The sequence below is a fragment of the Citrus clementina genome, unplaced genomic scaffold (assembly GCF_000493195.1).
Source record: "Citrus clementina cultivar Clemenules unplaced genomic scaffold, Citrus_clementina_v1.0 scaffold_8, whole genome shotgun sequence".
Taxonomy (NCBI): Eukaryota; Viridiplantae; Streptophyta; class Magnoliopsida; order Sapindales; family Rutaceae; genus Citrus; species Citrus x clementina.
This window is the reverse complement of record NW_006262022.1, coordinates 23,374,008-23,397,570: the sequence shown is the minus strand read 5'-3', so window position 1 is coordinate 23,397,570 and position 23,563 is coordinate 23,374,008. Positions and strand designations below refer to the sequence as shown.

The window sequence follows — 23,563 nt, the reverse complement described above, 5'->3', positions numbered from 1 at the left end:
GCAGCTGCACCCACTTACCCAATGTTAACTTTATCCTTGGGGTCGAGTTGCTTCATCCAAATCAAATTGATTCATCTCAAAACAATGCGAAGTCTATTACTACAATACAGTAAGAAATACTATGATCAATACTCTGATCATATACCATTACTATTGTAACATTAATTCCATTAACGTTGTTAATCTCATTAAAACTATAACATGTAGCTGATGAAACATGAACATGAAGAATAATAAATTAGCAAAGTTTCTAAAATGTAATTTATTGGTTGCAACGACTGGAAAACAAACTAAGGTTACTACTTTATGTAGCACATTTTATGTGTGGGTGGGTAAAATGATTCAAATTCTATTAATTTTAACTTAACAAGTTCAGATCAATTGAGGTCCCGCTTGATATTGAGATGCTACAACTTTTAAGTTAACAACTGTTGTGAAAAAAAAAATGTAATTATGAAATACAAATTAATGATATGTACAAAATAGAATTTTTAAATAATAATTTTGATAAAAATTAGTAAAGATATAATAGATTTTTCATCATCCAAGTTTAAAACTAAATGAACTTAGCTTACAAGTTACAACAACTAATATCTACCAAATACTTTATTACTGTAACTTTTAAGTTGTATAATGTTCAACCTCAATTCTAAACGAAAGTCTAATTTGATGTTTGATTTAGAAGTTATAAACCCATTGTTAAATAAAAAAAAATCAAAAATTGAATTAAAAAAAAAAAGAGAAAAATTAATCCGTTTCAAATATTAGACTAAACTGGGTTTAATTTTTTGAGAAAACATAATTGAAACTGAATTTACCTACACCTAGGTCTTTACCACATTTTACTTTTGATAAGCAAATCGAAGAACTATATAGTGTTATAAAATTAAAAAAAAAAGGGGGAAAAAAAAAACCAAGAGCCATCTAAATTAAAATCCTCATTTCAAATTCTGATGCTTGTATTATTATTATTAATAACAACCTAAGGTTGCTATAATATAACATAGTTTATGACTGTTTTATCACATCTTATTTTGTGACAAAAAAACAACGAAGGCAATCACCAGAAGAACCTGCTCATCCCCAAGATCTGGTGGCACAGCTTGTTATTACTAATTGGCATCAAGAAATTTAAAATTCAAATCAGAAAAAAACCCATCAGCCAGTACTTTCTTCGATGTTGACTTTACCTCCATAATTTATTAAACTTTTCTGTATTTTTAAATACTAATGAATCTTTTTCAGAAAGTTGAAAATTTCAATCTCGAACTCTCTCATTGTTTCTGTCACACAAGAGCTACTTTGAAATTTTCTCCATTAAATTAGCAGTAAATAGTGTAGCATTTAAAAAAAATAATAATATTTTGATTACATAGACAAAGCCCCACTTTAAGTATTATTTTTCTGTTGCCTTGATTGGATTAGTTGCGCTTTGCATCCTGCCTATACCAAAGCTACCATTTCTATGAAAAAGCTGATCCAAAGTTGTAACTTTTCTCTTCTAAATCATGTCAATATTAAGCAAAAACAATAACAGCAACACGGGTTCTTCTTCTTTTCATGAATTCAAGAAGCAAGCTTCCTTTTTCTTCAAGGAGAAGATCAAAACTGCTCGTTTAGCGTTGACTGACGTCACACCTGCAGAACTGTAAGTTTATTTTATGGATGAAAAGACTCTCTTTAACTTTTCAATATTTGAATCACTTGATGTGTTTGTGTTACTGGGGAAGTTCTGTTTTGGTTCTTGGATGATCTGAAATAATTTTTGTGTTGGTTTTCTATTGTCTTGAAGGTTGACTGAAGAAGCTACAAATGGAAACACGTGGGCGCCGGATACAAGGACCATGGGATCAATATCAAGAGCTGCTTTTGAGGTTGATGATTATTGGCGAATCGTGGCAATACTTCACAACAGGTTTGTTTAACATTTCGATTTCTTTCTCTTTTTTATTATCAAGGAGGTAAACAACATTTATCTGAGTTTATATTTTTAACATTGTGTGCGCGTTAATTGATGTTATTAGATTTTCGAAATTTGAAAGAAAGAACTGGAGGGTCTCTTACAACTCATTGGTTGTACTTGAACACTTGCTGACTCATGGACCAGAGAGCGTGTCAAATGAATTTCAGAGTGACGAAGATGTTATTGGAGAGATGGGTAGCTTTCAGCTAATCGATGAGAAAGGGTTTGCATGCGTTGATTTCTCTGATGTTTCATTTGACTAGCTTTAATGTCATATCTTAATAAAACTATGTATGTGCAGATTCAACTGGGGTTTAGCTGTTAGGAAGAAATCCGATAGAATTTTGAAGTTGCTTGAAAAGGGATCTCTTCTGAAGGAAGAAAGAGACCGAGCTCGAAAGCTGACAAGAGGGATTCAAGGGTTTGGTAGCTTTTGCCAGAGATCTTCAGCAAAAGGAATTCTTCGGGAATCGTCCCGGGGAACATTTGATAGATGTAACTCTCAGTTCACTAACTTTGAAAATGAAGAAAATCAGCTACCATTTGAGAATGAAGGAGGATTGATTCAGAAAGTTGAGAAAGTACAGCACAGAAGTGAGGAGTCAAGTTTTGAACCCGTCAAGAGAGCTGGGAATTCAAGCTCTTGGGGTAGTTGCATTGATGAAGAGGTCCTTCGGAATCCCAAAACTCAAACAAGTTTCAAAGAAAATATGGTTCCTAGCAAGGAAGAGTCACATGGATGGCATATCACAGGAGAATCTATTCCACTTATAGAAAGCAAGAATGATGAAAATCAGATTGGAAATTTAATAGAAGATGATCATCCCTTCAGTGAAACTGAGAATCAAACTAATGCATCTTTGCTTTCTGCAAGAGATGGAATCTTGCAAGGTTGTTGATGAATTCAACTGATCTGAGTGAAGCACCGATGATGCCTGCAGATTTACAAAAACAATGAAGCTTTTCTTGTTAGGTTTTTCTGCTGTCACGTGTTATGTAGTTCAACAGCCAGTTGTGCTTGCTTAGTATGTACATACAAAGTATGTTGGTTAAGCACTTCTAGAGGTCTTTCTATTGATAAGAGTGTAACTTCGTATTCAGATCACCATAGAATATCAACAAACTATTACAAATTGCACTTCAGATATTCTGATTTTCTTTCGTATAGAATGAGGCTATTCCTGACTAAGCACACTAGTTGCATGATATACAATGGACACACATGAATGTCTTGTAATGCAACTCTATACACACTAATAACATGTAAACTACATACATATATGAATTCATGGGTATTCAAGATTTGCACAGCCAGTCTTGAATCGCATGCCGCAAAGCATGATTGGGAGTTAGATGCAAGTGACTGAGCCTCAAATTGGTCATAGGAGAAGTTTCACGGCCATTTTCCAACCAGTCACGAATGGCTTTCCCTTCATATGTGAATCCATCTGCTGCCACCTGAGGGTCATGCATTATTTCCTGAAAGCAAACCAGCCCATGCATAAACTGCATTGGTATAATAAGTTGTAGTTGCACACAGGAAGCAAACAAGCTGAACATTCATCACAGCTCTCCATGATCATGACATGGCATCTTCATACTCATCAAAGAACAAAATGAGAATAGCATAGCATAATTCAGAGTTTTAACTATTAGCAGCAAAGAAGCTAACCCAGCTTCAGCAGTCTGTTTAGATCGTGCCTAAAGTATCTCTCATTACATATTAATTCTCAGAAAGCACAAGTAGGACTAATAAATATCTGCCCAGAAGCCCAAAATCCTACTTTGAAAAAAAGTGCTATATAATAGAGTTTTCTGGGGTAACAGTCATTATGTCTGTGGCAGGCTTGGCAGCAGAACAACGACTTTTGCTAAGAAAGTTGAGCCCTAGTGTTGCAAAAGCTAAGCATGTCCAAAAATGGAAGCAGAGCTTGATTGCAACAAATTTAAGCTAGGCATTGTAAAAGAAATTATTAAAAGCTAAACTAAATCTGTTACTATCCACTCAATGGTTCGTTAGCTAATTCCAAGCAAGAAGGCTCTTGATAATTAAAATTGTTGTATTATTAACCCACTTATACACAAGTGATAACACACCTGAAGAATGGGGCACAAAAAGAATGATGGAACTGGTCGTTCCTCTGCAACATGCAGCTGTTCCAATTCCTTTACCAGAGATGGTGTGATATCGGGTCGCTCCCTACCGTACAATTCACAGCATTGCAATCCCAGGTCCACTAAACGCCTTGCAACAAACGTAGGCCAATCTCCAGCTAATGGATCCAAGATGGATGATAACTTCCCGCATGACACAGCTCTTCGCACTTCACCTGCTAACCCAACTGGCAGCCTTCCAGTAAGTAGCTGTAGGATTATCAACCCAAAGGAGTAACTGTCGGACTTGGGAGTTAGGACTCCAGTCCTGTGGTACTCTGGATCTGCATATGGAAAAGAACCCTTTGGCGCAGTGCTCCGATGAAAACTGGGCAAATAAAGGGTGTCCTCGGTTACCAGCCGGCAGATGCCAAAATCGCATATCTTGCTGCTGAGTTCAGAGTCTAGAAGAATGTTTTGTGGTTTCAAATCACCATGGACAATCTTTTCAGGTTTGGATGAGTGCAAAAAGCAAAGGCCGCTAGCTATTTCAGCTGCAATCCGAGCTCGATCCTTCCATAACAAGGGAGAAACGTTGCTTTTACGGAAAAGACGGTCTTGGAGACTACCATTGGGCAAATACTCATATACAAGGGACCAGGCTTCTGGGCATGCGCCAAGCAGAGTCACTAGATGAGGGTGCTGCAGTTTGCTAAGAACTCGAACCTGCAACCACAAATTATAAATAGATACATATTTTTTATCTCATTTAGTTACCGGGCAATCCTATCAAAGCAGGATACATAAGAGCATTTTCTGAGTCACAACTCTTACTGCAGAATCTTATGCCCCGGGTGGAATCACATGTCATAATGGAACATTTGATGGCTAGTTCTTCTACTCAATAAATATTGGCACATTATGATCTTGTTGCGTCTTTTGGATATGCACAAAAATAATTGTTAATGAACCAGAAAACTTTTCATAGGACCATATCACCAAGTGACACAGTGCTCGCTGCTTCTCTCGCCAACCCCGATGAGGTTAGCAATTGATGCAAGGTCTGTGGCGCAACTGCACAGACACTTTGGAAACAGGCTACTTTGCACAACAATTGTCATATTTTAAAATCCTCAAGGTTTCCTATAACTGAGAATAGAAACTAAAGAGTTTGGAGGAGAGGAGAGACAGAGAAGCCAACCTCTTGTTGAAACTCTAACTGCCCTTGCATGTTATGAGAATAAAGCATCTTTATGGCAACAGTTCTACCCAACATTTCTCCCTTGTAGACACAGCCAAATCCTCCCTGCCCAACTTTGAAGCTTTCAGAAAAATTGCATGTTGCAGTTTGCAAATCTGCCAATGAAAACTCAGCTGACTCAGGCAAATCTTCTACCAACCCAATGAACCCATCATAATTTGCAGCTCCAGCTTGCCCACGACTTCTCCACCGCTCTAGCCAGCGCACTGCTTCCACTTTCTGCCTTCTTATTCTTTGCTTCTCCTGCTGCAAAGTAGCAATGGATGCTTGGATGAGTTTCAACTCTCCAGTTGCTTCATCACATCTACGGTTTGCTTCCTGTGCACGACTATTTAAGAGAGCAACATTTCTCATGGTCCTGTGCAGCTCCTGAGTTACGAAAGCTTTCTCTTGCTTGAGCTTTTCTTGGTCCTGTATTGTAGTTTGAAGTGCATCCTCAGCTTCCTTCTGGAGATACATTTCACGAGCATAGGCAGATTCAAAAGCTTTGACCTGAAGAAATAGGAAAAGAAAAATGGAAAATATTCACTCGTTAATGATTATATAATGCATGTGATGACACTCCCTAGCTTCTTTCATTTCTTCCTTTTCTTTTTCTTCTCTCCCTCAATTTCTCCCTCCAAATTCTTTAATACTAAAGAAATACAACGTCAAGAATAGAACATGTATAAATTCAGGTGAATCACATTCTTCATTAAGTTTGCCCTCAAAATCTGGTAGTGTAATACAAATAAGATGAGTACAAGTTCCTTAAGCATGGATATACCTTGCCAATGGCTTCCATAGCTTCTGATTCCAACTTTTTGCGATTTAAAAACTCTGCAAAAGCACTGTTCCTTAATTCTTCAGCTTTAATGCTTACTTCTCTATGCTGAACATATAGAGGGTCTTCCTCAACCTTTGAATCGGAATCTGTGGATTCCCTTTTCTCAGACATGTATCCTGAGCCAGTGCTACTACTTCTTGGACTAAATAAATTCATATCTGAACAAGATGTAGTGGGCGATGAAGGAAATACCATGTGAACTGGATCACTTTGAACCCAGTCAGTAATTCCAACATGGGTTAAAGTTGTAGCAGACCTGGAAAGAATGCTTTCTGGGTTAAATAATGAAGTACTATTACAATTCTCCAATGACCTAGACCTTAACATTTTTGCACTCCTAGTCTCTGCTCCACAAAATGGTAGAAAAGAATTGGGGCTTTCAGAAGCTTCTTTTGTCCAGACATGTTTCCCTTTGTTAACAAACCATATCTCGCAGAACATGGGAGCATTTTTTGCAGCATAGCTTGCTTTTCTAGAGCCCATTTTCACCTTCATGCAACTGTAACGAGACATTATGTTAAGAGCCAGATGAAAAATGGAAAACAACAAACAAGAAGAAGAAGAAACATCTTAGGAGACATGGTATACGACTACAGGGCTCTTATTACGTTCTACACCAAATCGGGAGATAATCAAAGAAGTCTCAAAATAGCACCAAATTGCAGAATAAAGGCATATTCGAACATTTATAAACCAATGAATAAAGAATGGTTGGATTCGGATGATCAATAAACGACTTACTTGTCTGGAAAAGCCCCCATTACAAGCTTCTGAATACCATGTATGTTCATTAATTGCACAATTGCTTTCTGTATTTTGTCAGCTTCAGTTGTAATGATCCTTGCTTTCACCTACAAATTAACTGTCTTCCTTAGATTTCCCTACAAAATAACAAAGTGATCCTAGCAAATATTTAAGTTTCTTTTCATAAAGTAAGAATTATTATCGAGCATCTCATCCAACCAAAAGATGTCTGTATCATTATACTTGAATCAAAGCACTAAGATGCGATCGAACCCAAATGAACAAAATATTGAACTTAACTGGTACTAATCTCTACAGGGCTTATTACTTGTTTCCTTTATGCCTTAATTAAGAAAAAAACAGGGAATCAACATGGTGGAACAGCCAATATTTATCGAAACAACTTATAGATATTGAGAAAGAGAAGCTCAAGATCACCTTTGCTTCAACACAAATTCTCAAGTAATTATCTAAAAGCTTCTTCATGTTCTGTCTCTCTTCAGCTCTAAATGCAGACAACACTTCGGCACTAGCTTGACTGGCCGGCAACTTCCCCACTGCAAATCATAACACAACAAACACACATAGACACAATATCATTTCAAACTCATATTACTCAAAACTTGCTACCCTTTCCTACAAAATAAAATAAAATTACAAAATTTAGATGCTCAAACAGCTTCATTAACTGATCCCATTTACAGTTCAAGTCTCAAAAACCGGAACAAAAGCTAAAAAGTTCAAAATTTGAACACATTAATGGCTAAAAAAAAATTATTTTTCTTTTCTTAACATTAAAATAAACACATACAGAGAGTGGGAATAACAGGAGAAGGTTGATGAACATGAAGAATACAAATCTCTCTGCTACTTCCAAACCGTTGAAGCGTCCAATGAAGCAAGCTCAAGCCTTTCTCTACACACTTCCCCAGGGCAACGTAAACTTTCTCGTCACCTCCTTCCTCTTCAACAATCTCCGGCAGCTGAGAAGGAACCGCTACCTTCCGCTCGAGCATGAACCGGGCAGGGTCGTGGGTCGGCCTGTGTTGTGGTGGCGGTCTCAGAACCTCCATTGAAGGAATGATAGAGTCCGTCCGGGTTCGGGTTCGGGTTACGCAGGTGGGTATTATTATTGGTGAGTCATGACATTGACGCATACATGTGATGGTTAAGTTGGGAAGCGTATAAAGAAAAGCAGTGAGATTTTCTTTCCTTGGTACCTCATTCATTTTATAGTTTCTACGAAAATGAAGCTCAGCTTCCTTTGAGTGCTTGACTTTTGTCTTGACTAATAATAATTTTTCTTCCACTAGGTTAGGGCTGCTGCCCTCCAAATTGGAAGGCAGCAGTTCGAATCCCTACAAATATATTGTGAGGATATTTTTTTTTAATTAAATTTACGCAAAGGTAGTTTTTTTTTTATTTAAATGTAAGGAGTAGATATCTCTCGAATATTTAAGAGGGTTAAAATTTGGACAAAGTTCTACTAGTATTTATGTAAGTTGGTCTCAATAATAATCTGATTTATAAATATCAGTTATAGTCTCATGTAATATGAGTTGTAATTTGAGCAATAGTCTCATGTAATAAAAAAAAATACAATAATCTCAAGCATATGCTTTTATATATTTGGAGATCCACGTTTATTTAAAAATTTAACAAATTCTCAATGGAAAAGCACCCCATAATTATTATTTAAATATTTATGATTTTTCTCCTCTTCGAATAATTTTTATAGAAAGAGTTTTATTTTACAGACCGAATTATAAAAATAGAAATATCTACACATGATAATTTCATCCAGTATAATAATAATAATAATAACAAAAAGAAAACCATAATCCACTAATGTGAAGACTGATTACTGATATTTTAACCATACTTTATGCACTAACTTTCCCTCTCTTTATGTAAACAAATATAACTGCGTGAAAATGTCTGCTTTTTAATCCCTAATTATGTCCATTATTGTACACAGGGTGTGCTGTTTGACGCGTTATCAATGGACCAATTACGTCAAGAAGATGCAGATTAGCAAATCAAGGGGCCCCACAGGCCACAGTGGTAGTATTTAATTTACTTTGTCATTAAGAATTTTGGGACTGCCTAACACACGTGATTGATTCAGTAGAGTCTTGCTTGGAATTATGGATAGTCGTCGAGCTTATCATGTGTATCATCAAATTCATGACGCTGTTAAATAAAACAAGCAAAGAAAATTGAAAGGAAATTAACGAACAAGCTAAACCTTTTTGGGTCACATATAATCTTAGTCAACTTTTCATCTCCTTTGTCTCTCAGACTGAGACCATAGACATATTGACGTGCATGTTTTTTTTGCAGATTCGTTGTTACACATGTAACACATAACATAATAGTCAATTAGATAAAAAAAAATACTAATACATCATCTTATTCGTCATTAAATCAAGTTCAAACAACCACTCCAAGTCTCCGAGTTCGTATTTGAATGTTAATTAAAAACACTTTATTCTTCTTCTGCCGCACCCAATATGTGCTAAATCAGCAATTCACTTCAAGAGAAAAATTGTATAATATATTAGAAGTAATACTTTTGTTGCATTCTAAAATTTCTTCACTCGAGGTGCTCAACCGTAATTTTGAAGTTTTGAAGTTTTGATTAAAGTAATTTAGAGATACTTCTTTAAAAAAGTAATTTTTTTTTACTAAAAAAAATTATAAATGGCCTCCAAATTTTAATTTTCCCAAAAATAAACAGTAAAAGATTTTAAAGCAACCAAACCACTCGCAGATCCCAATTAAATTTGGACGTTGCATCCAAATTTCAAATGATATAACATTTTAATTATAAAACAAAAGGGGAAAGATGATTAAATGAAAGAGCCATCTAAACAAAGAAATCACCTATCGTCTTTTTGAAATATTGTCCACTTATATCTTAATTTGCCAACCAGCAGTTGACCAGAGTGTAGTACACAACGCATGAAAGATCAACTTCATCTTTTTCCTCGCCAAAATTGGTGGAGTAAAAACCAAAATTAGTGGAGTCAAACAACCAAATGAGGTTATAACATCTAGGCACATATTTTGTTATGATATATCATGTACGGAAATAGTTTTTCCAACCGTATCAACCAGCTCCTTAACCCACGTTGGAATAATCCAAAAGGGTTATTTTTACATACCTCCCTCGAGGTTTCACGTAATAACAGTTTAATAGAAAGTATCTCTATATTTTTACATCCCTCCCCTGCAGTTTCACAAAGTTATGTATAGCATCAGTATACAAGGCTAAAATCGTAAAATCTTATTTAAAATTAAAAAAACTCGAAAATTTTTTAAGGTTATTATTATTTTTTTAGGGAAAACTATTGCAGTAAATCCCTAACAGCCACATCCTCTCTTATTTGGTCACCTCTCCCGGTGATCCCTTAATGTCGCACCATGTCTCGCCGTTGCAGCCCACGATTTCGCTCCCCTAATTCCCAATTTCACAAAACAAAATGAGCCCTAAGAGCCACATCCTTTCTCATCCAGTCATTCCTCTCGAGCATTCGCCCCGGTCCCTTCTCCCGGGGAATTTGACCCGACCTGAGTCATGAATCTGAACTGGGGACCCACTGCCAATTTGTCTGGCGGGTGATTGGTCGAATCTCCTGGTGGGGGATTGGTTGACGACCCAGTCTCTTCTGAAGCCGTTTCTCGGTGGCGGCTTTGCCGGAGATCTAGTAATCACTCTCGGTCATTCCCTCACTTCTTGCTCGCCTTCTTCAATGTCTCTCATGTCAGTGACATTAGTCATCGTTGAGAGGCTCTCACTAACGCTGACGCTGCAAATCTCGGACACTTGAGACGTGATTTCCTCCTCATTGCTGCTACTCAAGTTCTGCTTATCTTGAGCATTCTTGGCAAAGGCTTCAACTTTGCGGGGGCTATCACTAATCTTGGCCTCTTTCTCTTGTTCTCGTTCTTGTTGTTGCTGCAACTCTTGTTTCAAATGAGCAGCGAAAACTGGGTATGGGTTTGGTTTTGGTTTACGGGTTTCGGAGAGAACTTCTTTGACAGTTTCTTCTTGATCAATAGCAGGTGGTGGCGGTGAAGCTCTACTCTCGTGGCTAAAACCCTTCTTGAGCTGTGAAGAAGCTTCATCAGATCTCCCATGTTTGTGTTTCTTTAAGGCTAAGCCTGGGGCTCTGCTGTTGGTGTTCCAGCTCCTATAATGGATGTACTATCTTTGTTGAAGTTATGAAAGTGTTTCTTTCCCTTTTCAAAAAAAAAAAAAAAATGCATGCTAGCCCACGCTCGCTCATATCATTACACTGCCAAAATTTACTGGAAAATTGTACATATCAGCCTTGAAAGGGTATTTTCGTTATCCTATTGGTCCATTAACGGTCAACTGATGGAAATACTAACTGTAGGGGAGGGATATAAAAATACAGAGATACTTTCTATTAAACTGTTATTATCTGAAACCTCAGGGGAGGTATGTAAAAATAACCTTAATCCAAAAATCTTTTAGGATGATTTAGGAAATAAGGTTGGAAAATAAAGTTAGATAATTATAATTTAAAAATTAAAATATTAAAATATTTGATAAACACTAATTGTTATAACCTAAAAGATATCTGCATATAATTTTTTATTTGTATAATAAAAAAATTATTATATCTTTAATAATTTTATCAAAATTATTATTTAAAATTTATATTTTTTACATATTATTAATTTTTATTTTATAGTTACAATGTTTTTTTCACAATAACTGTAGCTTTTAAGGTAAAACTTAAGGTAAAGCACTTCAATCCCAGAGAAAATCTTAATTTTGAGTTGCATTCTCTTAGTCCAAAGGCACCTCATAATCTCTTAAGGTAAATCATCATATAAGAAAAATGAAATCAAACATCCAAAAGGTAAAGATTATTAGCTACTGAATGAAAAGTTAATTGGAACCCTAAAAATAAAACAATATAAATTTTTCCTTCCGAGTAGAAGCATATAAATCCAGATTAATAACAAAATGCAGACCGTTTCAAATTTAGTATTGAACAAAAGCTGTTCAACAACCGGTAACAGAAAATAAGAATGAAAGAATTTGAAACTCCCTGCAATCTGCTCTAATGCTCTCTTAGCTAATTGCTTCAACAATACATGACATGAAATTCATAAGAAACAAAGGTACAATAATAACTTTGCAGAAAACATAACTTTGCTTCCACTATCCCATCACACAGAATTAGAAGCATTTCCTGTGCACAATAGATGGGCCAGATTCATCATACTCAGCCTTCGCAATCCACATCTGCGTACCAAAACATAAACAATGAAATCACATTAGGATTATTAGAAAATAATACCACAGTTCAGCCATAGTCGTGCCTGTTGTTGTTCCTAAACAAGGAATATAAGAACAGAAATACAATATATCAAGAACTACATCCTGCAAAGAGGCTTCAGTGGAACAAATATTATAAACAAGATTAGAAATGATAATATTCCATTCCCACAATCTACGATTTCAACCGTTATTGTGACCATCATAATTACACGTACCTGCTGGAAGGTGCTGAGAGATGCTAAGATGGAGCCTCCAATCCAGACACTATACTTTCTCTCAGGTGGGGCCACCACTTTAATTTTCATGCTGCTTGGGGCCAATGCAGTAATTTCCTTGCTCATTCTGTCAGCAATGCCAGGGAACATTGTTGAACCACCAGAGAGCACAATATTTCCATACAAATCCTTCCTGATATCGACATCGCACTTCATGATGGAGTTGTATGTGGTTTCGTGAATGCCTGCAGATTCCATTCCAATCATGGATGGCTGGAAAAGGACTTCAGGACAGCGGAAACGCTCAGCACCAATGGTGATTACCTGCCCATCAGGCAATTCATAGCTCTTCTCAACTGCAGAGCTAGTCTTTGCAGTTTCTAGCTCTTGCTCATAATCAAGGGCAATATATGCCAGCTTCTCCTTCATATCCCTCACAATTTCACGCTCAGCGGTGGTAGTGAAGGAATAGCCACGCTCAGTCAAGATTTTCATAAGTGCATCGGTAAGGTCACGACCTGCCAGGTCAAGACGAAGGATAGCGTGTGGAAGGGCATAGCCCTCATAAATGGGGACAGTGTGGCTAACACCGTCTCCAGAGTCCAAAACAATACCTGCAAAATTGAGGAAGGAAAACAAAAGAATAGTTAGGAATTGAACAAGAAGCACTAGTACAAGACAAACTTGATTTTTCATTTTTTCATCCCTTCTAATAACATGACTGGAAGCAGAAGAAATCAATTACACAGATCCATCTCTCCTTCAGATTCTCTATAGCTTCATGTACGCCAAGTTCTGAAGTCACTGAATGCTTCCAAGACTACTCAAAATATTTAAATTTCTCTTTACTAATGCTTGTAACGGCTACCCTATATCTAAACCTATAAGAATGATTTCCAGAAATACAGTTGCCAACAGCACCATCTGTAGATCACATTACCATCAATCCCCAAACAGTTGAAAGCCAAACTCTTCTTTACTTTAACACTATCTTCAAACAAATCATAGAAACTTTTGAAACCAGTTCAAAGCCAAACTCTTCTTTACTAATGCTTGTAACGGCTACCCTATATCTAAACCTATAAGAATGATTTCCAGAAATACAGTTGCCAACAGCACCATCCGTAGATCACATTACCATCAATCCCCAAACAGTTGAAAGCCAAACTCTTCTTTACTTTAACACTATCTTCAAACAAATCGTAGAAACTTTTGAAACCAGTTCAAGTCATTGAATCAGAGAGACACCTAAGAGTAACCTGATGGCATATATATGATGGTCATATTATCAAACACTTACCAGTTGTACGACCACTGGCATAAAGGGAGAGAACCGCCTGGATGGCCACATACATAGCAGGAGTATTAAAGGTCTCAAACATAATCTGGGTCATCTTCTCACGATTGGCCTTCGGGTTGAGAGGTGCTTCAGTGAGCAATACAGGGTGTTCTTCTGGGGCTACACGGAGTTCATTGTAGAAGGTGTGATGCCAGATCTTCTCCATGTCGTCCCAGTTGTTCACAATACCATGCTCAATTGGGTATTTCAGTGTTAAAATACCACGCTTGGACTGAGCCTCATCCCCAACATAGGCATCTTTTTGACCCATGCCAACCATTACACCAGTGTGGCGTGGGCGACCTACAATGCTAGGGAACACAGCCCTTGGAGCATCGTCACCCGCAAATCCAGCCTGAGAAAAAAGACAATGCATCATGAATAAAATATCAGAGAGCTCAGAATGAAATAATATCAGATACCATGAAATAAAATCACAAAGAGCTCAGAATGACAATTATGTGAAAGAAAATTGAAGATTAAGCATCCCACTGTTACCTTAACCATTCCTGTTCCATTGTCACAGACGAGTGGCTGAATATCCTCAGCGTCTGCCATCTTCTATCACCAGCTGGAATAAGTAAGTAATGACTCACAATTAGAACAGGAATTAACAAAAACAAAACAAAGCAGGAACATAGACATCAATAATAAATTCCAGCAATCAATGAGCAACCACAACTAAGCAAATTTGAGTCATTTGATCTACACAATTTCTAACTTACTCCACATATAGAACAGAAAAATTGTTCACATCAAAAGATGACAAACAAACTCTCTCCCATAGTCCCACAAAAACAAAATTATGTAAAAATTTCTCAATCCTCATGCATACAGAACACAATTGATAAGTAATGTAATTAAACCATAAGTTTTAATTTTCGAGATTTGAAATTTTTAACATCATGGAGAAACTAAAAATCTTAAACCATACATGGCAAAAAATCGAAACAAAGTACAATCTCTCCTTTGATGCTTAACACATTATAGTAAAATGATTCAAACAAGAAATAATCATATAATTCAATCGTCAGTTCCTGCTCCACAATGAAGACAGCAAACAAGAACAAAACACGAACATTATAGATCCATCGGCAGCACATTAATCACAAAGAATCATAAAATCCAGATCAAATAATGATTATTAAAAACAGATCCGTATCAGGCAGCTATATGAACGAGGGAATCCGGAATCTGAAATTTTATGTTCCTTTCTCTCACATTTTCTGAAGAATCAAACAGATTAAACAGCCAAGCTAAAATAGAAAGAATGAGCAGAGCAATTGAAAAAATTACGGTAAGATTAACAGATAATTTGGGGAGAGGAGACTCCGATCTCAGCAGCCCGCCCTTGGCCCTGGGGTTCAATTCAAAATTTAAGAAATGAAATTGAAACCACGTCCAAATGAAACTTACCGCAAATGAAATTCGCTTTATAAAACAACTCAGTTTTCGGTATTACATCCTGGCCGTTCGTTGTTTTTTTATTCTATATTGAAGCTTGTCGAGACGCGTGTACCTGTGATCTGGTTCTCCCCGTAATTACAGCTGGTCACGAAGCTTTTGTCAAACGCAAAGTGCAATTACGATTTTGCCCCCCGTTTATTTATTTTTTTTTCCGTTTTGTTACTTGATGGATAAAAAATTAAAAACTTAAATATTATGATATATGTCCAATAATCAATTATAGAGTTATTTATATTAAGATTACGAATATTTATTTAAACTTTAAAGTTTCCCATGTCCGTCAGTTAAGAGTTATTTTTCATGTCCATCAATTAAGAGTTATTTTTTTTTTCAAATATTTGAAAGTAGATCCAATTTAGTTTAGACCAATATCTAAAGAATAATACTAATAATTTCAATAATTGAGTCGCAATTGATGTCGTGGAGGGTAGAACATTAAATTTTATCACTTATAAAATTCACTATTTGATAAAAGATTCCATCTCAATTGTTATTTAGCATTTATCTCTTAAATAGTAAACTTGGTACTGACAAAATTAATATTTTATTCTTTAATATATAAATGTCACATCATTTGAGACTTAAATTAGACTCAATTATTAGTATCCCTAACATTACCTATATCTAAATAGTGTCATTAAAACTAATTTAAGGGCTACTTATATCTATGATTTTTTTAATTGTAAATGTTATTAACGATTGTCTAAAAAGTATTCAAAGTGACTAAAAAAAACACAAAGCGAGCCTAATGAAACAATTAAAAAAGAAGTTTATATTTCAGAACTCATTAATCAAAATCTGTTGACTAAACTACCCTTGTAAACAATAACAAATTGTATAACCATTATGGACATATAGATCCATAAATGAATACTCACAAACGTAGAGCAGACTTTCTTGATAGATATACTAACAAAAGTTCTAACTACAACCTTTAATTTCATGGTGTTGTGTATTTAATACAACCCGTGGATGGATTGGAAAATCTAAAAGCCGAAGCCCAGTAGAAAACGGAGATTCAAATTACCGTGAGCCCGCGGCTCAAGTGATTGATGTGAAATCCATACAAGTGAGGCCAGGCCCAATCACTTTCGTTTGTAAAGTACGTTTGCATAATTGCATGGTTTATGTTGGAAAGAAGAAGAGAACGGCTTGTGAGGCAAATACTTCCCATGCTAAAGCTTTCCCTAAACGAAGTGAAGCCTGAAGCTTGAGCTTCTGCAAGTAGCTACACTCTCGCCGAATCAAGAACATTGATATTCAAAATAAATAAATAAATAAGCATTGTCTTGCAAAAATTGATATTACATACTTAGCTCGTACGTACTTGCACTTCCCTCAACTCATTCTAATTTTAACCTGATCCGGCACATGCATTTTAAACTATTTGATACTGTATGCACATTCAAATTTACCATACCCCTCCACATATCTTGGCATGTCTACAATGTAGTCACTCTTAGGCACAATGACCTTCCATCCACCATTGAAAACTCGAAATTTTTGGTTGCATGTACCCTTAAGTTTTCATTATTAACTCTCATAATGTTTCGTGTATTGTATATAAAACATCATGATTGGGGGAGTTAATAGTGAAAATTTTAGGGTTGTAATTATCAACAGCAGAAAACTTATTAGAAGTTTTCAACTACTACGGCCGGGGGTTGTCCCTAAACCATTAATGTTGCTTTTAAGTTACAAATGTAAGAGCATCTCTAAACGACTTTTTAAATTAGTATTTTATTATTTATTTGAAGAGTCTTTTGGAGAATAACATATTTTTTTACTCTCTTTTTTGCCACATAGGTAAGTAAATAGATATTTGAAAACTAAAATTAATAGAGTCTTTTGGAAATGCTATAAGAGGTCAAACCAACTGAACTGTCCTCTTAACATTAACACTCTAAACTTTGTATGCATTTCACGTTTTGATGTGTAGGTATATGCTACAAAATGATTTTATTATTTTCCTTTTAGGCTTTGGGAACCTTACTAAAAATGATGAGAATAATTAAGATGTAGAAACGAAAATGGCGGGAAAGAACGGGAGTTAAAAAAAAATGGAGTAAACAGTACGGAAAGCAGGAAGCAAAGAGTTGAAATTGGGGGAGAGATGATTGTTGGAGGTGGGGCATGATGATCGTGAATGGGAAGCAAAATCATTAAGCATGAGCATGAGAATGAGCTGCAATTATGTGCCATGAGAGTGTGTGTTTGTGTATCTTCACTTTTGTTTATTCATTTAATTGTTAATTATTAACTATCATACCCCACGTTATCATTTCCCTTTTATTTCTTTTGTTAATCGGAATGTTTTCATTTCTTAATTAAATTAATTCGTATATCATCAATAGCTGAGATTCTTGCTGCTATTTTTATAATCAAGGCGTATCAACCGCTAGAGCTTTTGTTCTTTTGGCCCCCTATATTTTCGCGTATTTTCATTTGAATTCAGTTATTTTCCCTATTCAATTAACTTAATTGTGTAATGCATGAAATGCAACCGATGCAGACAAAAATGAATTTGGATCTCACTGAATTCTTTTACGATAGTAATGTATATGTAAATAGTGTATGATTATAATTTAATTATTTATATATAAATTATTATATAATCTCTTAATCTTGTGTTTTACTTGATATAAGGTTATATCACATGAGACCCTCTGAAAAAATCAACATGAAAAATTATGGTATTTTTTTTAAATGAAAAATTAATCGAAGTGAATGAAAAATCAAAGGCTGTTTTCACATTGCTTTTCAAAAACTGTGAAAAATGTAAATGATACTTTTGTTTTTTGTGAAGAAAAGTAATTGAAAACATCATAATAATGATTTGGTGCACCCGTTGCACCATAGCTCAATCCTTTCATTATATATTTTTTTTTTCAACTTTTTGTTTCACATTCCTCTCTTCAAATAAATTAGTAAACATATTTGTCTATTTTATTTTTGGATTACAATTTTAAAACAACACTATTATAAATTAAATAATTCTAACATTAATATTTTACAAGGGCAAATGATTAATGATGGGAAAAGTTTGGGAGATTTGTGAAATCTATGTGGTGAATTTATAAATAAAAGAAAGATTGATGAACAAAAGAGAAAACAGAGGCCAGGAAAGTGGGATCCTTGATAAATCTGCATACCCATGTAATGTCTAATATATAATGTGATGAAATCCAAGCAATCTCCATTTGGGTCCCTCACTTTCCGCTCAAGAAGACAATTGCACTCATTCTTATCCTCACATTATCATTTCATGAGAAGAACATAAACCGTTCGACGATAAAATAGTTGTGGATCATTTACATAGAGTTTGTGGATCAAAATTAAAACTTTTGAAGAAATTGTTCCTCGTATTATATATAATTTTATTTATGCTATCGAATGTTCTTATTGCTTCAAATTTTTTTTTTTAAATTGTTGTTGTCAATTACAGTCAAATTACACTAGCTACAAAATAACCATAGGAATGTTATTGATTACGAATAATATTGATAATCGTTTTTGTAATGTACTACTAAACACAGGATATAATACGATAGGAGTTTATTGACCTATCCTTTGCAGAGGTTAATTTTCAAGGCACTGAAAATATATAATCAAAATTAACATACTTCCCCAATATTAATTTGGTAAACAAAAATTACATTCATCAATTTTTAATATCATACGCACTATAATTAATCAAGATTGGCAAACTTTACCAGTGTTAATTTGGCAAACAAGAAACATCCGTTATTTTTATATCATATGCAATCAAAAATCCGAGATCCGTCATTTTTTTTTTCAGTTAACACTCTATCTTCTAAAGTTTCAAGCGAATTTCTGGTGTAAAACATAAAAATTCATTTAAGTAATATAGCATAGCAAGTTTAACCTAGTTATCGTCTCCAACTCTCCATAGTGCATTTAAAAGAGAGGGAAAAATCCCAAGTCTAGATTTCAAAATGGCCTGCCGGGAGAGACAATGTTGCGTAGGACACAAAACTTGAAATTGCCGGCCTTGAGCGGGAAACATGTGAAAAATTCTGTTAAAATGCAGCCAAAACAGCTCTCTATATTCCAAATTGGCCAATAATTAATTAATATGATGATAGCATCCTTCTAAAGATAAAGACTGGGATGCTAATAACGTAACCAAACATAATCGTACGTGAAAATGTTTTTTTAGTGCTGTGTATTGTCATGCTCAACCAAAATTCACATTCGAAAATCGAGTTTTCATTACCCATTAGTTAAGGGACAGGGTAGATTATCTTCAAGATAATGTGAGATCAATTTTGTTTATGATTTGACGGGATCATGAAAGATGAAAATTAGAAGATATATAAAAACCCATTTCAAAATTTGATTTATATATATTTCTCATCAGACATCTTGGATAAGAAGTGAAAAAAGGCAATGATGTTGCTATAAAACTTGCATTCCTTCGTTATCATTGATATATCTAGTTAATGATCGATCTTCTCTCCTTCCTCTTGGTCTTGGATTCATATTAAGCACCAAATCATGAGATTATATGACATTGGGCCACACACAAAGGCATGCACCAGACAATGTGTGTTCTTGCGGCCAACTTAAGCCAAGACACTTTCTGATCATCAGAAAAGGCCTTTCTGGCGAGAAACTAAATGTCAAATTATCGCGAGAAGTGCTTTGCAAGATAACGTGCATGTCATGCGGTCGATCAGATGGTATCCCTGTAGTAAAGCACGTGCTTTGTTGCATCAAAGTTTGGAGAAATCAGAACAGAAGGGGAAAAGAAAAAGGCTAATGCCTAATTTAACGAGATTTTGGTTGCTTTTAAAAAACAGCTGATTTAAGCGAAAGAGACTTTTTAGAAAGAGTGGCTCTTTAATTTAGCAGAGAGTGTGTAAGTGTATATATGTTGCATTGGATCCTTCGCCGAAGTGGCCTGGTTTCAAAGCTTATATTCTCTCTCTGTCATCGAGACTTAAGAGCTAGGTAGTGTCTCTTGAGAGCTAGAGTCCAAGCAAGCTTTGAGAGATATCAAACAAAAAGACAGAAGCATATGTGATGTGGCTTCTTCTGATTCCTCTTAGGAATAAGCCAGCCCCCACCTCTGTATCTAGCTTGCTATTTATCAACCATATATCTTCTCTTCTGATTTTCTCCCAAAGTTAGCTAGCTTGCTAGGTTTTCTATTCTGAGTCTATCTTGCTTTAGACCCTTTTTTGGCTGTTTCTTACTTTGTTTTGTTGAATTTTCTCATCATGGGTGTGTCAAATTCAGAGATGTTGGATCTAAAAGCCCTAGAAATGGATTTCTTGGCAAGATCAACGTTAGAATTTCAAGATCACGATCCGTGTGAAATTATTGCTAACAAAGAAGATCATCACGATGAAGGAGAAGGTGAGTGCAAGATTGTGGTGGCTTCTTTGAACATAAAAATACCCTCTTTCGGAGAATTCAAGATTGAAGAAGAATTTGATCATCAAGAAGATTTTGATAGTGGGTTCAAGACTCCAACGTCTTTGGATCACCAAATTCCAGTGTTGCTTCAATGCCCAGCTGCACCAAGAAAGCCCAAATCACGACCTATACTGACAAAGCGAAAAGTGCGGTCTCAGTCTCAAAGAAGGATTCTTTATGATCTGTCGAACGAAATTGAAGCCTTGTTTCCTCCGGCTCTCCGTGCGGATCTTGGTAACACGATTAAGAAAGCCAAACAGCAAAACTGAGATCATCAAATATACAAAATGAATTAACAATATTATGCTATCATCATCATGTATCTTCATGTGCTATATATGAAGAACTAAGCTCCTTTCTTTTCTTATATACGTTTCAACGCTGAATCTTGTTCCAATATTAACTTTTTAATTTCTCTGTGATCACTGCTTGAAGGTTTTGTATGAGCTAGCTAGCTATCAGATCTGAATCTGTAACTTGAAAAGTACAAAAGATCAAAACCAAAGCACCTACAAATAGGGCAATTCTAATTTTGGTTCTTTTTGATTGCATATATTGACGTTGGTTTTGTTAAAAAACAGAAACAAAGTTTGCTTTGCTTTGGGATGCATTGACTTTCCCAACAGAAACATATGTATAAGATTCCCTCTTATGACAGAATTTATTGTGATCATAGTAATTAAATTGATGATCTTTTGCTTTTGCCCCAACTTTCCTTGGGGGTAGAATTAAAAGCAGTACTTTTTTCTGCTTCTAGGCTATGCTTTCTATATAATTAAAAGCCCTTGTTGATGATGCATGCCTAAAAGATGATGTCAATAATATTGGAGCTAGCAAAAGGAAATATTGTCCCAAGTCCCAACTGTTACACTCTATCAGTTCCATGTAACTTAACTTTTCTGCTATCAATAGAGGCCTGAGCTTGAAGGGTAGGTAGACTATTAGGTGTTGAACATTTCATTATTTATTTAATTAAAAATAATTAATAACAAAGTGAATTCTGTTGCAAGTACTTGATCTTCGGTCAGTTTGATGCAGAATGAATCATTTTCATGAAAATTTAATAAACGTGAAAAACTTAAAGCATATTTGAAATTTTTGCAGACAATTTCGTGCAGTAAAAATATACCTGCAGCTGCAGAAGTGATAAAAGGGTAGCTAGCTAGCTTTAGTTCTTTTTCCTGAAGTTGATACACGTACCTCACTCATTGGAAAGCTTAAGGTCTATGAATCAAATTAAAGTTGTGCAGATTCTTTGTGCTAATTACAAGCTTGGAAGAAGAGACAATTCTTGGGAAGCCATGAAGCGCATATTTGAGTATATCGTTGTCAAGAAGTTTAATGGTGTGATTATACGCATTTCAGTTGACCTAATTCTAGTTCTTTTGTTTTGGAAAAGATGATAACAACAACAGAATGCTTAATATAAAATAATTATTAGCATTAAGAAAACTTAAATCTTGGCCTCCCATCAAAATTGGGCTTGCAAATAATGTTTTGAGGTTCGGCCTGATTCCTGGATTTAATATTCTCCGGGCCCTAAAATTGATATGGATTAGGAGTTAAAAATTGAGCCCATTAGGGCTTGCCGATGTTATTCATGCCTCAGCCCGAGCCCTCTAGAGATCATCTCTGTTTCCTTGTTATGTTATTATGGTAATCTTGCAAGAGAGTCCAGTTATGTTTGATTTCAGCTTGCTGCTACAAATGAATCAGTACCCTCTTTTCTTATCATACGTCTCTCAGCATATGGATATGATTTTATTATTTTTATTTGTTTATTTATTAACCACCAATTACTCAAGTGAATTATTTATAGAAGTTTAGTTCATGAGAAAACCTTGAACTGTTAAAATACGTATACAATGAAAAAAATTCATATAATTCTATATACGATTTATATTTTTTATAGATATTTATAAAATATGGACGTCTATATTAAAAAATGAAGTGAATTTTCATACAAGTTCAGTTCATGAGAAAATCTTAATCCATTAAAATACCTAAACAGCGAAAAAAATTATATAATTCTACATACCATTTATGTTTTTATAAATACTTATAAAACATAAACATATGCACAAAAGAATGATTCCGCAAGGTAATGCCCACGAAATAAATATGCTGAAAAAAGTAAGGATCTATTGTCAATCATACTTCCACAAATTTAGGCCTTTTTAATTGCTATGATATGTTGCGAAGACCAGCTTTTGACCCATTCTTTACCACTAATTCTTTCTTTTTTTTTAGCCCTTTATTAACATCCACTCAACATGACTTGATACCAAATTTACTTATACTTCATATATAGTTTTGACGCTTTTCTATAATTTGGTCAACACTTCATATATCTTTTATGAAACATGCAATATGTTTTCTTTTGACTCAAGAGTGGCATGTTTCATTACCGTAATGCATTTGGAATAATTGAAGAACACACACATATATTATCTCCATAATGCATATCAAATTACAGAATTTGAAGGGGATGTCACGCTGGGATTAAGTCCAAATCTTTCTCTTTCAAAGAAAAGAAATAACACTTTTAGTCTTGTAGGGGGACCCTGATCTTGCTGCTGCTGGGATTTTTTTCTTTCTTTAATCTTCCTTGCTAGCTGGAACATGAAATTAAATATTGAAGAAGATAAAGAGAAGTTGAATCATGTGAAAGCATTAGTTCGACGAGTTTCTCAGGCCCCAGACGCCCAAGATTGTGGACCCTTGAAGTAAAAGCTTGGGCTGACTCAGGAATTAAGAAGCTCGTGGACTGAAGAGAAAGTTAACACACTTGATTAGGTTAGACTTCTTCATGCGCTTGTTATTGCTATCCACCAACGCAAAAGTGCTTTCCTTTTTAACACTTCCTCGGATCCTCCTCTTTCCCCAAGCTTT

The 23,563-nt window shown here is 35.3% G+C and overlaps 4 protein-coding genes across 4 annotated transcripts; 2 read left to right on the top strand and 2 right to left on the bottom strand.

Moving 5' to 3' along the window:
- Positions 1-1,047: 1,047 nt before the first annotated feature.
- Positions 1,048-3,018, top strand: LOC18034072. Its single transcript, XM_006424754.2, has 4 exons — positions 1,048-1,648; positions 1,793-1,915; positions 2,025-2,186; positions 2,265-3,018. Exons 1-4 carry the CDS (start codon positions 1,509-1,511, stop codon positions 2,860-2,862), a joined length of 1,023 nt encoding a protein of 340 aa, XP_006424817.1. The 5' UTR covers positions 1,048-1,508; the 3' UTR covers positions 2,863-3,018.
- Positions 3,019-3,259: 241 nt separating this feature from the next.
- LOC18033929 (U-box domain-containing protein 33) lies at positions 3,260-8,215 on the bottom strand. Its single transcript, XM_006424756.2, has 7 exons — positions 7,700-8,215; positions 7,327-7,445; positions 6,886-6,995; positions 6,085-6,643; positions 5,259-5,810; positions 4,061-4,783; positions 3,260-3,442 (listed from the first exon to the last, which is right to left on the bottom strand). The coding sequence occupies exons 1-7, from the start codon at positions 8,115-8,117 to the stop codon at positions 3,260-3,262; spliced, it is 2,664 nt and encodes an 887-aa protein (XP_006424819.1). The 5' UTR covers positions 8,118-8,215.
- A 3,664-nt stretch (positions 8,216-11,879) lies between these two features.
- Positions 11,880-15,162, bottom strand: LOC18034441 (actin). Its single transcript, XM_006424753.2, has 5 exons — positions 15,059-15,162; positions 14,261-14,333; positions 13,724-14,117; positions 12,424-13,037; positions 11,880-12,172 (listed from the first exon to the last, which is right to left on the bottom strand). The coding sequence occupies exons 2-5, from the start codon at positions 14,318-14,320 to the stop codon at positions 12,107-12,109; spliced, it is 1,134 nt and encodes a 377-aa protein (XP_006424816.1). The 5' UTR covers positions 14,321-14,333; positions 15,059-15,162; the 3' UTR covers positions 11,880-12,106.
- Positions 15,163-20,136: 4,974 nt separating this feature from the next.
- LOC18035513 (cyclin-dependent protein kinase inhibitor SMR3) lies at positions 20,137-21,240 on the top strand. Its single transcript, XM_006424751.2, has one exon. The coding sequence runs from the start codon at positions 20,473-20,475 to the stop codon at positions 20,938-20,940; it is 468 nt and encodes a 155-aa protein (XP_006424814.1). The 5' UTR covers positions 20,137-20,472; the 3' UTR covers positions 20,941-21,240.
- Positions 21,241-23,563: the final 2,323 nt, after the last annotated feature.